The sequence below is a fragment of the Ornithodoros turicata genome, chromosome 6 (genome assembly GCF_037126465.1).
Source record: "Ornithodoros turicata isolate Travis chromosome 6, ASM3712646v1, whole genome shotgun sequence".
Classification (NCBI taxonomy): Eukaryota; Metazoa; Arthropoda; class Arachnida; order Ixodida; family Argasidae; genus Ornithodoros; species Ornithodoros turicata.
Window position 1 is genome coordinate 7,568,035 of NC_088206.1, and position 14,048 is coordinate 7,582,082.

The 14,048-nt window shown below is 46.3% G+C and overlaps 2 protein-coding genes across 2 annotated transcripts in view; one reads left to right on the top strand and one right to left on the bottom strand.

Annotated features, from left to right (window-relative positions):
• Positions 1 to 6,413, top strand: LOC135398985 (neuronal acetylcholine receptor subunit beta-2-like). Its single transcript, XM_064630595.1, has 6 exons — positions 1 to 102; positions 1,714 to 1,877; positions 2,827 to 2,871; positions 3,236 to 3,342; positions 4,933 to 5,432; positions 5,497 to 6,413. The coding sequence occupies exons 1-6, from the start codon at positions 6 to 8 to the stop codon at positions 5,850 to 5,852; spliced, it is 1,269 nt and encodes a 422-aa protein (XP_064486665.1). The 5' UTR covers positions 1 to 5; the 3' UTR covers positions 5,853 to 6,413.
• LOC135398984 (lysosomal alpha-mannosidase-like) overlaps positions 6,014 to 14,048 on the bottom strand; it is a 22,286-nt gene continuing 14,251 nt past the window's right edge. The window contains exons 16-23 of the mRNA XM_064630593.1: positions 13,460 to 13,666; positions 12,446 to 12,564; positions 11,974 to 12,084; positions 11,681 to 11,753; positions 11,539 to 11,625; positions 8,165 to 8,389; positions 6,539 to 6,670; positions 6,014 to 6,251 (exon numbers count right to left, since the gene is read on the bottom strand). Of these exons, the coding sequence (XP_064486663.1) occupies positions 6,036 to 6,251; positions 6,539 to 6,670; positions 8,165 to 8,389; positions 11,539 to 11,625; positions 11,681 to 11,753; positions 11,974 to 12,084; positions 12,446 to 12,564; positions 13,460 to 13,666 (1,170 nt within the window). The 3' untranslated portion in view covers positions 6,014 to 6,035. The remainder of the gene's footprint in view (positions 6,252 to 6,538; positions 6,671 to 8,164; positions 8,390 to 11,538; positions 11,626 to 11,680; positions 11,754 to 11,973; positions 12,085 to 12,445; positions 12,565 to 13,459; positions 13,667 to 14,048) is intronic.

The window sequence follows — 14,048 nt, forward strand, 5'->3', positions numbered from 1 at the left end:
TCAGTATGCAAGTTAGTGTTTGGTGCGACACAACAATGCGTCACGTGTCCCGCAGCTTTATGTTGCTTCTACTGACCTGTCGCCTTCAGCACGGATGGGCAGGTGAGGACGTATTCTATTTAATGACGTTAATAGAGTGAAGTAAAACTTGTCACCTGGGCGAAAGCGACAAGCTATACTTCTAATATGTCCTAAGCTTTGCGAAGACCTAGCAGAACGTACCACATACCAGATAGTATATTTGATCACATTGTTTTTACTCTACACTCTAAGAAAAAAGAGTAATATTACTCCTTTTGGGGAGTAAATGCATTGCCACAAAAAATAGTCATTTTCGGGAGTAAATGCACGGGAGTAAATGAATTTCACAGAGTGGAGACTGCATTTCATGTTCTGTTCTAAGAATCTCAGGAACAAAATTCGTGTGCATGTATGAAAAGACTTCGAATCAAACAGCCAACAGTGATATGTCGAGTGATATAAAATCTTGCGCCTTACATAGGGCAGAATTTGCGAAGAAAGAAGAGCTAACTGTTTCTTACTCTGTAGGAGTTGAAAACTGCTATCTTGGCTGAGTAATACAGCCTTATGCCATCAAATTGACCAAGAGCACATATTTCCATAGACTGTTGCATTCGGAAGACCATTCGTGAAGTTCAGTGACAGTTTGCAGTCCTGGGGAGTAAATGTCGGGGTTAGGGGACCAAAATGGGGAGTAATTGCAGTCTAGGGGACTAGAAGCTGCAATTACTCCTCATTTTACTCCTTTTTTTCTTAGAGTGTACTGTTGGGAAACAGGAACGAGTAAGCACGAACACGTGCTCCCACGAACCTTGAGGAGATTCCTCAGCGCCGTCCTCAGTGGCTCTGCCAGTGTTTTACGAACGAGCAGCGTTGAGGACAGTAGCGTGTGCGCGAAGCAGTATCAAAGGCAGTGAGGACATTACTGAGGAATTTCCTTAAGGGCTTTCAAGTGGACCCTGTAAGCTCCGGTTGTTGTCTATTTCTCTGTTGACCTTATCGCTTCTAATCATAGAATGGAAGTACCAAGCAGTTCGATAGGCTATCTCTGCAGTTGAATCTCTTACAACGCAGAAAAATAGACGCCTCTGCACTCTAAGAAAAAAAAAAAAAGAGTGAAACGGGGAGTAATTGCAGCTTCTATTCCCCTGGACTGCAATTACTTCCCATTTTAGTCCCCTAACCCGACATTTAGTCCCCACATTTACTCCCCAGGACAGTAAATTGTCACCGAACTTCGCGAATGTTCTCCCGAATGCAACAGTCTACGTAAATATGTGCCCTTGGTCAATTTGATGGCATAAGGCTGTGTAACTGAGCCACCGTAGCAATTTTCCAGCCACACAGAGTAAGAAACGGTTAGCGCATCTTTCTTCGCAAATTGTGCCCTATGTATGGCGCAAGATTTTATATAACTCGATATAACATGGTTGACAGTTTGTTTCAAAATATTTTCATGCATGCACACGAACTACGTAACTGGGACTCTTACAACCGCGCGTGAAATACAGTCTCCACTGTGTGACATTCATTCACTCCCGTGCATTTACTCCCGAAAGGGACTATTTTTTGTGGCAATGCATTTAGACCCTAAAAGGAGTAAAAATACTCCTTTTTTTCTTAGAGTGTGTAGCTGGGGCACCGAATGGAGCTTTTCACTGAACTGCATCATTGACATCCTTGTCGTGATAGGTGAAAAAACTCCGGACACACTGTCGTCAAGAGCAGGCAAGACTCGTTCCAGGGTGCTTGATGGAAAAAATTATGACGCGTCGGTGCGACCTACCAAAGCCAACAGCAGCGTTACAACGATTCACGTTGCTTTTCCACATGCAGGCAGTTGGTCGACAGATGAGGTAAGGTGAGACACTAACCCTTTTTGTTCAATTAGACTTGGGGCTCACACTTCTAGTCCGCAACGTCACTCTAAGAAAAAAAGGAGTACTTTTACTCCTTTTGGGGAGTAATTGCATTGCCACAAAAAATAGTCCCTTTCGGGAGTAAATGCACGGGAGTAAATGAATGTCACAGAGTGAAGACCGCATTTCACGCGCTGTTGTAAGAGTACCAGGTACATAATTGGTTAGCATGCATGAAAATACTTTGAGGCAAACCGTCAACCGTGATATATCGAGTGATATAAAATATTCCGCCACACTAGGGCACAATTTGCGAAGGAAGATGCGCTAACTGTTTCTTACACTCTCTGGCTGGAAAATTGCTACTTGGTCTGAGTTATACAGCCTTATGTCGTTGAAATTGCCCAAGGGCACATATTTACGTAGACTGTTGCATTCAGGAGACCATTCGCGAAGTTTAGTGACAATATGCAGTCCTGGGGAGTAAATGTCGGGACTAAATGTTGGGTTAGGGGACTAAAATGGGGAGTAATTGCACACTAGGGGAGTAGAAGCTGCAATTACCCCCCGTTTTACTCCTTTTTTTCTTAGAGTGTATTAGGCTTCACGATAACCTGTTTCTTTTTTTTTTTTTTCGCTGCTGTTTTCAAGCATTGTATGTTTTACTCTCCGGATCCCTTAACAAGCGAGACTCCCCCCCCCCCTCTCAAAAAATGGCTTAGTCCCTGGAGACATCCAGCCCACCAACGGTCTGTCCTCAAAGCTCTCCTCATCTTTCTGGATACCATAGGACTTCGATCCTTATTGTGAAGGGGCTCACTAATTCATTCCCCGCATCGCCACCAGCAATGGAGAGTTTCATCGCCCCCTGGCGATGAAACTCTCCATTCATCATCTTGTAATAAAGTTGATGTCGTTGTTGTTGTATCTCTTATCTTACGTGCAGGACCTTCAATATGGGTACTTGGACGTCACCCAAGCCATAAATCTCGTAAGCTTTTATTCCTTTTTTTGTAGAATTTTTACTGCGCTTAATAACGAATGTTAAGTGGGCTTCGCGGTAAAAAGTTTGAATTCGTTGTTTCCTCATTATGAAGAATTCAAGCATCCGACCGTGGTAGGTTTAGCGTGATGTCCATCGAATGATATCAAGGGTAACTGTTTCTCTCGTGGCCGAGGAAGCCACCTACTTGTGGTGGCAGTGTACAGGTTTGCGATCTTACGCGAGGAAGGTTAAGTGCAGAGTGCAGTGCGCTGAAATATCGGTGAACGTCAATTGCCCACGCATCAGAAGTTAATGAAAAAGTTGTGTTCAAGTTTAAAGGCCTAACGCTCGCATCAAATTTCTACTGCAGGTGTGGTACGACGATGGGCTTGCTTGGAGTGAGCAGGGTAGTAGAACAGTGATACCGATCCACAACTTACAAGAAATATGGACGCCTGGATTGACTCCAGTGAACGCGTACGTTCCTTTTTCAGGCTTTGACTGAGGAACTCCTTGTTCTCTCAGTGGTCAGATCTCCTTATACCTTCCTTTTTTGCCACGTGGTAGTGGTGGCCGTGATGAAAATGGGGGGGGGGGGAGATATGTTTATTAAGAAAAAAGAAAGGAAAGGAAATGGCTTCTCGTCTTTGCTATACGTGTACATCAGTACCATGGTACGGTCAGCCAATTGTTGAAAAAAAGATTTGAAACACAGAAAGCTGAGGTTTCGAGTGGCTGAGGCTGTATACATAAGCGCCTCAGTAGTATACAAGTGCGTGGGCTTGCGATGTAGTAGTTCCACGGTGGAACACGCGGAAACAAAAAAAAAACAAAAAAAAGAGGCGCCCTTTAGACCAGGCAGTTCCTCTATTCATCGTGGAAAGTGTTGCTTACGAAAATTGCAATATCAAGGCCTCGTAGCTTTCCGCAGCAGCCGCAAAAGCAGAGCGGACAGTGAGCACACCAGGATGTTCTCGACCAATCGGAAGGAATTTCCGCAACTACAAAACGGTTTCATTCTTGTCGTCTGACGAGAGCACTGTGTGCGCACTTAACGTATTGTGCAGGTCAGGTATTCGATAATAGAGAGTTTTAGCGTATCGTACGCTATCGCCTTTGCGTACGTTGGGGATAGCGTAGTGGTCCTGCGCAGTGCGCGAAGCTCTCTTTATGTTTAGCGCGTGCGCATAACCACCAACGCTATTCCTTATGTACGCAAAGGCGATAGCGTACGATCCACTAAAAACTGACTAATATGTGCGCATTCACGGCGTAGAAATAGGGGTAGAATGTGACGTGAAGCTGACGTGCGCTAAATGCTAGTTTACAACATTTGCTGCACAACTTTGATAATGCTGTAGACACGCGAACTTAAAGGTACTATAAAGCAGTCGAGGTGGAACCTCATGTTTCGTGTGCCCTGAATTGTGTACGTCCTCAGAAGTAACATGCCGCAAAAATTTCTCCCCGAAAAAATGCAAATTTAAATCTACTGGCAACACTGTGGCGAAGCAGACCGACGAAACGCCAACTCCGCCAAGTACGGCGGCGAAAATGTCTCAAGTACACGACTATGGGCCGAACGGAGCGACGTACTATGCTGAAACAAGGCCCAGGTATAAACGTTTAGCTACTGAGTGCAAGATTGGGCTTGTGTTTATGTTCTTTCACACAAATTACATTTTATCAAAAGGTAGTATTTGCAAATCCCAACAGGAAAGCCATCTGTTTACCTGTCTCCTTGTTTACAGGGTTGCTTGACAAATTGAGAACTTCTTCCCACCAGGCGTCGCCCCGACATTCTTGACTGCGTTTTTATTTACCAGTTAAAAATACTTAGAGCAAACTCGTGCGCATATTGCTTGTTGTGCTGAACCTTTGAATCTAGCGCTCTCACGTCATGCTGATTGCATCGGTCCGACCTCGACTGCTTTATAGTACCTTTAACCATGTATCCGGTACATAGAAGACGGCTTCCCAATGGTATACATACGACACGCGTGCGATACAAGAAGCGCACACATTTTGCAGTCCATTTTATCGCTTGCTTATCTTTCTATGACGCAGCCTACAGTACACCAGCGCCGACCAAATAGTGGCTACATCTGACGGGGTGGTCATCTTGTTTTCCCATTTCCGCGCCCGGCTTCCCTGTGACATGGACATGACTGAATACCCCAACGACGAGCACAACTGCACAATCACATTTGCTGCACTCTCCTATCCACGCCAAGATATTGAATTTAAAGCACAATTACTGCCCAACGACACAACACGTAACATTTCGAAATGGCAGCCAGTTTCGACGTGGACTTCCACCGGTCAGTTCTTGGACAGTTCGTCGGTTCAACTAGTCATTCGTATTCGCCGTGTCGGTGCTGCCAGTTTCAGGTACACGATTATAATACCGACAGCGGCCGTGGCGGTTACGACGTTGCTGGTTCTGTGGTTACCCGTGAGATGCGGCAGAAGGGTGACGTTGGCCTGCTTCAATTTTGCGACCACATGGTGGCTACTCTTGAAGGTATCATGGCTGTTCGAATCTTCTGCGACTGTGCCGAAGATAGGTATGTTGCATGATATCTTGCCCATTGTGCGTTCTTAAGACAACTCTATTCTAATCTCTCGCAGTCATCTACCTAAGCCTAGCGACGGCAACAAACGCCGCCATCCTTGTGTGGTCTGTGTTGAACCTCAACATCGCAGCAACATCGACACTGGGGCCTTGTGTGCATGAAATCGCCGAACGCTTCCTTCAACATCCCTTTACTGTAAATGTATTTTGCTTGGTATCCAGGAGTGCGGGTTGCAATGCTATGGCGAGACAAGATGATCGGGAGGACGAAGCTGAAGCAGAGCAGCCAACTATGGCAGAATCTGCGTTGAAGGAGGACAGTCGACTTATGACAGTGAAAGCGTTGGACAGGTTCGCATTTTACGCATTTTTCTTCGTTCTTATTGGCACGTTCACCTGGAGTTGTATTTGATGCCTATCCTTGCTATTTAGCCGAGGTTGGAAATAGTGCACTGTTCTTATTAACGACTTTGTATACCGGACGAGTTTAGGTCCTGTTAGCGCATAAAGGTACCATACCATTCCACCCTACATACCGTCATAGCCCAAGGAACAACTTCCTCTGCTGCACAGTTTCACTACTAGCAGAAACACTTTAATCATTGTGCTTCAAATGTGCTACAAATGTCTGGATTTCTCCGGGTGAAAGGATGGCTTTGGAACGTTCTTCTAACATTGACGGAGGCTCTGTTACTGCGCTCTGTTGTCCATCGACCTTCCACTGAAATCTTCTACCGGCGTTCTTGACGTATCGGTTGGCTCCGAGAAGGGCAGGTTGGATGTCTTCCAGCTCGAAGTCTCCAAGCAGCGTCTGTGTTAGTAAAATGCTGCCTAAGAAAGCGTCTATCAATCGCTCATTGATTCGGCAGTTGAAGCTGTCTAACAATGAAACACTTGACTAAATACTAGACTTCTTGTTCTCGCTACTACCCACTTGGATGGGCGCTGCCTTCGAGAGGTTTGCACAAAGTAATAGTATCTCGGGGAACGGGGTCTTTGAAATATCTGTATTCGGGATGGGAAATGCTATCGGAGGCAGAGTCCGCTACAAAGCATGCGTCGATGAAAATAGCAGTGGCTTCTTGTTTCTCGACTTACGTTTACCGATAGCCGAGCTGCGTCTTTCACAGCTCCTAAGTGCTCAAGTCGGAGGAGAACACTGTTGTTCCTTATGGGTTCCAGTGTTAGTAGATGCAGCGCCTCTGGAAGAGTTCCTCGAAGAATGGAACGCTGCGCACAAATCGTTCCGAGTTACTTAAAAAGTGAAGTTCTACCATATACAGTACCATACCGAATGTGCTACCTTACGAGTTTCACTCTGGCATGTACTTCAGGGTCACCCGAATAACACGATCCGGTCCTTACGTAAGCTTCAATTCCAGCGAGGTCACTGCCTCTGTTTTTGTGCGTGTGTTACCACTCACAAAAAAGGAAAAGAAGAAAACAGCGTACGCCCTGTTTGAGGCTCACAAGCAGAGTCGTAGCGACGGCAGTGCGAGAGGGGCAGCGCCTGTTCATTCGTAAAGACACCAGTTAAGTTTAGTAGATGGTGGTGGTGCGACTATTTGCCGTAGTCTGCCACGCTCAGCCAGGCAATGTCGAGACTATCGCAGGGGGATCATGCGTCCTGGGCCGACTTCACAGGGAACTGTACCGACATTTGTCTTGAAACGTCTGAGGAAGACCCAGGAAAAACACCCAGACAGCACAGCCGTCGCCCGGATCGGAACCCGGGTCACCTTACAGTCTCGGCGTCGAACGTCGTCATCGTAGCCACTAGGTTACGGGAGCATGGTTAGTTTTAGTAGATGTGGTGGTGGTGGTGGAGCTAATGAAAGGGCTCACAGGGGTGGGCAACGTCACGACTAACGCCCTGGGGGAATATGTGTCCTGGGCCGACTTCTAAGGGAACTGCGCCGACGTGTGTCTGACAGCGCCCGAGGAAAGCCCAGGAGAATCCCCAGACAGCACAGCCGACACGGGGGTTCGAACCCTGTTACCTCCCAGACTCGACGTGTACATGGCCAGCACGCTAACCGCGCGGTACTGTGGTGGTGGTGGTGGTGGTGGTGGTGGTGAAAGGGCTTGCCGTTGTCGGCCTCACGTATGTGGGCAACGTCACGACTGACGCCCTGGGGGGAATGTGCGTCCTGGGCCGACTTCCAAGGGAACTGTGCCGACATATATCTGAGAGCGTCTGAGGAAAACCCAGGAAAAACCCCAGACAGCACAGCGCGGTACTGTCACCGTGAAGTTAGCGTGCCTAAGGGAACCAATGGCAGCGCGCGTGTCTCAAAAACTTTTTCTTTCACTGTGTGCCATAAAAACGGTACTGCGAGGGCCACGTTACCTCGCGTTACGTTACCTCACGTTACCTCGTTACGTTACGTTATTGACACTTTATATTTTTTCGCTGGGCTTAACGGCAAGCACAGTCACGTGGCTAAATCCTCGCTTCGAAGCTCGTGCGTGCTAAAGTAGCCTTCCTCCACGCAGCTACGATTTCTGTTAGTGCACCCGCCTTTCTCTCTTACAGCAGGTAACCATGAGACATTACATGCGATAGCGACACAGAGACGATGCTTTCAGCGTCCTGTAGTCGAGACATAACGTTATTTATTTTCACAGCGACCGCTTACAGATGTGCATACGTTACTTCGTGTTGCCTGCATTGAACACCAAGCGCAAGAAGAAATAATTATACCAGCAAGAAGAAAACCTTACCTTGCTATATTGATCCCTGGCTAAGTTTGACGCTGACGCAAACATAGTTACAGGCACGTAAACATTGCGTAGAGACTCCAGTCGAACCAACGGGACGGATTCTTCCAATGTCCCAAAGAAAACTTTGTGTTTTCCGGTCACAACGATTCCGCGACCGGACTCGTAGACCTCGTTTAAACATTCGGGAATTCCTAGGCGGTCATCCGTTTCGTGTCTCCTGTGCACCTTGAGGAAGGAGGGTGAGGAGGAATGAGACACGCATTCTCATTCAAAATACATCGTCTTGATTGCGTCATTTCTTTGACGGAAAATCACACAAGCCCTGAGTTGTCCCTCCTTGTCAGACTTGTGCCCGTTACTCGAAAAAAGTAATTGATTACCGTTACCGTTACTTCTGTGGAAAAAGTAATTGATTACCATTACCAATTACTCGACTTCAAATGTAATTGAGTAACGAGTAGAAAAGTAACGCGTTACTTCGGTCGTTACTCTGCATTCACGCAAATTATAACTGTCTTTGTGTGCCTCAGAAAAAAAAAAAAAAAAAAAACGCTCAACAGCGGAACGGCTGAAATAACAAGACAAACAAAAACACGTAGGACAAGGAGATCTGTACGCCCGGGAAGACGTTGACCCGATTGTGGAAGAGCATTGCGTGGAACTTCCTCATGACTCACTAAACCTACAAAGCTTCAGGTACCATCACACTGGTGTAGGAAGAGATTAGGGAGAGAGATTCTGAAATTCCAGAGCGTTATTACAATGACCTAACAGCCCAACAAAGGCAGATGGCACCAGGGGCTTGACTTGGGGCAGAACATCTGAAAGATAAGCTAATCTCTGCCGGAAAAGTAATCAATTACTGAGTAATCGATTACTCAGAAAAGTAATTGATTGCTCGAAAAATTACTTTGACAGTAAAGTAACTGATTACTCGAAAAAATTACTCAAAAAGGTAATCGATTAGAAGTAACGCAATTACTAGTAACGCGTTACGCACAAGCCTTCTCCTTGTTCAAGGTAGAGTATGTACTCTAGGAGACACGGCTATCTAAAATCAGCACTTCGTGGTTTATCGCATTTCAAATCGCCATTTCTTTCGAGCAATAAACGCGTGCAACACATGGTCCACCTTCAAGTACAATATTGGCACAACACTTTCAAGCGCAACCGGGGTAATGTGGGACGGCAAAGTACTGACAGGCGATTTTATCTAACCGTGTCCCCAAAAGTATACATCGCAGTCTATCATAGTGTCTTCATATGAGCAATCTCCAGCTTCGGATATACAGAGAAGGGGACTTGAGAACGGCTCTTAGACGCAGATAACACATGGGCTCTACCACAGCTTATGCCGTGATAAACTCATACCAGAAAACTCATATCACACTCAACTCATACCACAATAAACTCGTATGAAGACAACCCATACCAAGACACTCATACGGGGCAACTCATAATACCACACTCATCTCGTACGAATTCAGGTCGTGCCGGGAAAGACCCCCCCCCCCCCCCCATATGAGGAAAAAAATATCACAGAATTTGACTTATAGTGATGAAAATGTACGAATCCCACAAATAGCGGTTACTGAAGCGCACTGAAAGGTCGTCGAAGCGCACTACATGGGAAATAAGGAATTTTGAAAAAAAAAAGAAAAAAGCAAACGGAAATTGTGCCATATTTCCCTCGTAGCGTGAAATACTAAGACACTGTTCTTAGCTTCTTGTATTTTCTACAGAGAATTTGTTCATGTCACATCGACTGGGACGTGTTCAGACTAGTATGAGTTAAGCGCGGCATGAACTTTGGCCTGAAAAAGAACACCTATAGATCAAATCAGAAATTAAAAAGGCAGCACGAAAACAACGCCTGGAGAAACGTGCCAGTGGACCCATTGCGGATAGCATTGTGCTGAGCGGGAATACGGGTTGAGGCCGTTCACCTACATTCACCGTTTAGTGTCTTTTCATAAATTCCTTATTTCCCATGTAGGGCGCTTCGACAACCCTTCAGTAAGTGTTCAGTGCGTCAGTAAGGTGTTATTTGTGGGATTCGTACATTTCTTCCTTCACTATCATACTCCTGTCACACCGCAAATTGAATGGCATTCCCAGCGAATGACGTTCGCACTGAATGACATTCGTTCCGTGCCACACGATGCAACCAAATGACAATACATGCGAATGGAATGTGTTGGAGGAACTCATTCGCCCTTCACTCTCGCCGACTGCGTACCCTCGTCAATAGAGCAAGGAACGATAAACCGTTCAGAGAAACTGAACACGAATGAAAAGTTGTACTCCTTTTTTTTTTTTCACGAATTAAATCGTTTTTGACATGATGGAAGGAAGGCTTAACACTTTTTCAGAGAACTACTCCCGTTCCCAGTCGACTCCCACGCCCGTGCGATTGAAGCTTGTCTTGGCTTGTGATACTTAGCCAACTTTTTTTTTTTTACTTTCGTGTTAGCGCCGTGAAGCGACTGTGGCTATGAGCGGCGTACAGATGAGGACAGATGGAGAGAGGACAGCAGGAAGGAGGGGGGGACAGGAGGCCGACTTCAGGGGAACTGTGCTGACATTCGTCCGGAGTGTCTTCGTAAAACCCAGGGAAAACCTCAGACAGCACAGCCGGTGATAGGATTCGAACCAACCACCTCCCAGTCAGCACGACGCAAACGAGTGAGACGCCTTAACCCACTCGGCCATGCCGCTGGTACTTAGCCAAATGAGTGTCGTCCATATCGCGATGATTTCGTCGAATAATCTATATGTTTGGCTAGTTGCAAGCAAGAGAAAGAAGCAAAGAAAGAAACGAATGCACCTGTATGTAGCTCCATATATCGGCCCTGCTGTCTAAATCATCGACAGTGACGTAATTTGTGAATTACATTCTGTTTCTTCGTGTAGCTCGAAGCAATACAAACGAATGACGTTCGGTGCACTTCGTAACGGCAAAAAGAAGTAGGCGACTCAACAGAGCAGCTCAATACGCAGCTGACATTCGCTGGGGATGTCATTCAATTTGTCGTACACTTGACAAAGGTATAGGTCACATTCTGCGCGAGTTGAATTTGTATGAGGTGAGTGTGGTATAAGTTCGCTTACTATGAGTTGAGTGCGGTATAAGTTGAGTTGGTATCAGGTGAGTGTGGTATAAGTTCACTTACTATATGAGTTGAGTGCGGTATAAGTTGTGTTGGTATGAGTTGTCTCGGTATCAGCTGGGTGAAGTTGTTTCGCACGAGCTCGTACCCTTCATTAAGTGAGCCTTGGCTTGATATTGCTACACGAGCTCATTACGCTATAAGCGGTCTATCGCTATAAGCAGACCGACTGTGTGACCCTACCCTAGAAACCCGAGCGCTCACCATAAGTTCCAGCACTCCATCACGAAGACTACTTCCACCCTGCGGTCTGTCTGGAATCACCGACAACCGAAACCGGCGGACTTTGTCCTGCGTGAAGCGTGTTATTTGCAAACGCGGTATAACTTCTCGTTGTGCGGCTTACCTCGATGTAAATCCACGACACAACTGGGTAGTAATTTGAAGGCGCAGGTAGCGCAATTGTAGACGCCTTTCGTCTGATAGAAGTAGATAAGTACGAGGAGTAAAACACATTGCTTTCATGAGATTGTCAAACTGCCGCAAGTCGCGAATGCAGTTGGCGGTTTTGTTCTTTGTTTGTCTTTTGTTCTTTGGCCAGGGACGCTTGAAATTTATTGCAAATAAAAACCACAAGGTGCTTCCAGCTCACTTCATTACGTGGTACGTTGTAGGGAGCAACTGTTGGAAATGACTCACTGTCTCTTCATGTTCTGCCTGCCGTTGCCATCCGTGTAAAACACACCGTCACTCTTCAGGTCCGTCTCGTACTTCGTGATCACGTCTGCTCCACTGAAGAGGCTCGCAGGACTAGAACAAAATTAAAATACAAATCATGGGCAACATATTACCATATTTTCGAAGCGAATGAGTCAAATCGATACAGTATATGACCAATGCATGAGTAAGGTCCCTCGTCCCTCTTACGCTCTTGTTGTGAAAAGTTTGTGAATTTGTGCACAAATTTGTGAAGCGCACAGCAACCATGACGTAGAAACGCTATTGCCGTATCAAACGAAGAGCCACAGAAACAGAAACTTGCCCAAGCAGCACAACATCTTGGGCCAATATTGGACCAATATTGGCAATGCCGGCCCAACACTGGACCAAGATTGGACCAATATTGGGCCAAGATGTTGTGCTGCTTGGGAAAGTACTGCGGGCGACTTACTCCATGTCAACGGGCCCTACTGTCCATTGGAACTCGATGGTGTCGATGTCTTTGTAGAGCCGTATCACTTGCGAGATGTTATCGTTGTAGATTTGATGGATCTCTTGCACTACTGGACCCTGTACAGCGCGACGTCAGGGTATGTAATGGTCACTTATCAGAGCAGTATGGAATATATTCTGGCGATATGCTCTCTCTGTTCATCTCACAGGAAAATATCAGCGTATAATTATCGCACTGCATTCCAGCTACTGCTTATTTTTTGCTTGCAGTGGGCAAATGTGTGCCATGTTTGGACGTTGTGGTACAGTACGTGCCACTACACGAATGGCCGCAAGCAGCACGTCAACGTTCGAGAATGAAGCCACCTGAAGGTCAGTGTAGTGTAGTAGTATAGCTGTTGTTGAACGTACTATCCAGTCATTCCTCTCTTTTCTCGAGCATTAGTCGCCTTATCTATGTTGTCAGGATTATGGTACACGAGGTACTATTCCCTGCGAGATCGATATATAGGGGGCGACACTGTCACCTTGCTACTGTGGATAACACGCCGGCCGAAGTTCAAAGTTGATGGTTCTTTTCCGTAATTCTTGTGTATATTCATCGGAAGACCACTTGTGCCGCGATGGTACGGTACTGTTATGTTCCCCGATGCTCCACCTACTGCACTGAACGCGGACTAAACGTATAAAAGCTGGAAGACGCGTTCACGCTACAGTAGTTCATCGTTTCTCCGCAGCGCGCCGACACCTCGGAACGGAGAGGTGTCTTGTTTGAGACAACGCTCGCCCGTATATGAACACAAAAACTACAAAGTGTAATCTCGCTCAGATCTTTATATAAATAGGTACTAAGATAATTGGATCTCAGCTTGGTATAACTTCTTGCGGGTACTAAACATCTCGTCACCCGCTCGGTCCCCTTCTGCGCCAGGTACGATCGCGTGCGGTACATGCAACCTGACGGACAAGGATCGGTCGCAAGTATAGCAGAAGAATTGATCAAATGTTTTACCTTCACTATCTTGTATGTCACCTTGCCTGATTGGTCGTCTGGAGGGCGCGTGGCTGCGAAGACATAGTGACCTGAAGGCTCAGGAATTCCGTACCGGAGCTGCTTGTACACTTGGAAGGTCTGGTGAAACGGAAATATCTTCTGGGCTTTCAGAAGATGAATCCTCGAGACCAGACCCGTAGTTGCGTTCACGACCAAGCGGTAACGCTATGAAATACAAACAGGAATATCAAACGATATGCTTGAGCGATCGAGGAGATCCCATATGGCGGCGCAGTGCCACATTTGTAGGCAAAAGTGTTGCGACGTTTTGTGGCTGTCAAAAAATGTGACACCTATAATGACAATGTTGAAACAGAAGAGCTTTTAACTATTATACATCGGGACAACTTAACTACTCCAGCTGAACTCCACCCAGAAATCTAAGGACGCCTGCGCATTGCTTCTGCGCTTATCACAACAATGTGCGTCCGCATGCTTCAAACTTGCTGATACACGACCACGTTGCGAAAACATGTTTCGGAAACGACGTAATTAGATCAGATTCGCATGCATTTCAAGTAAAAGCGGGAAGTATTCGCGTTCACAA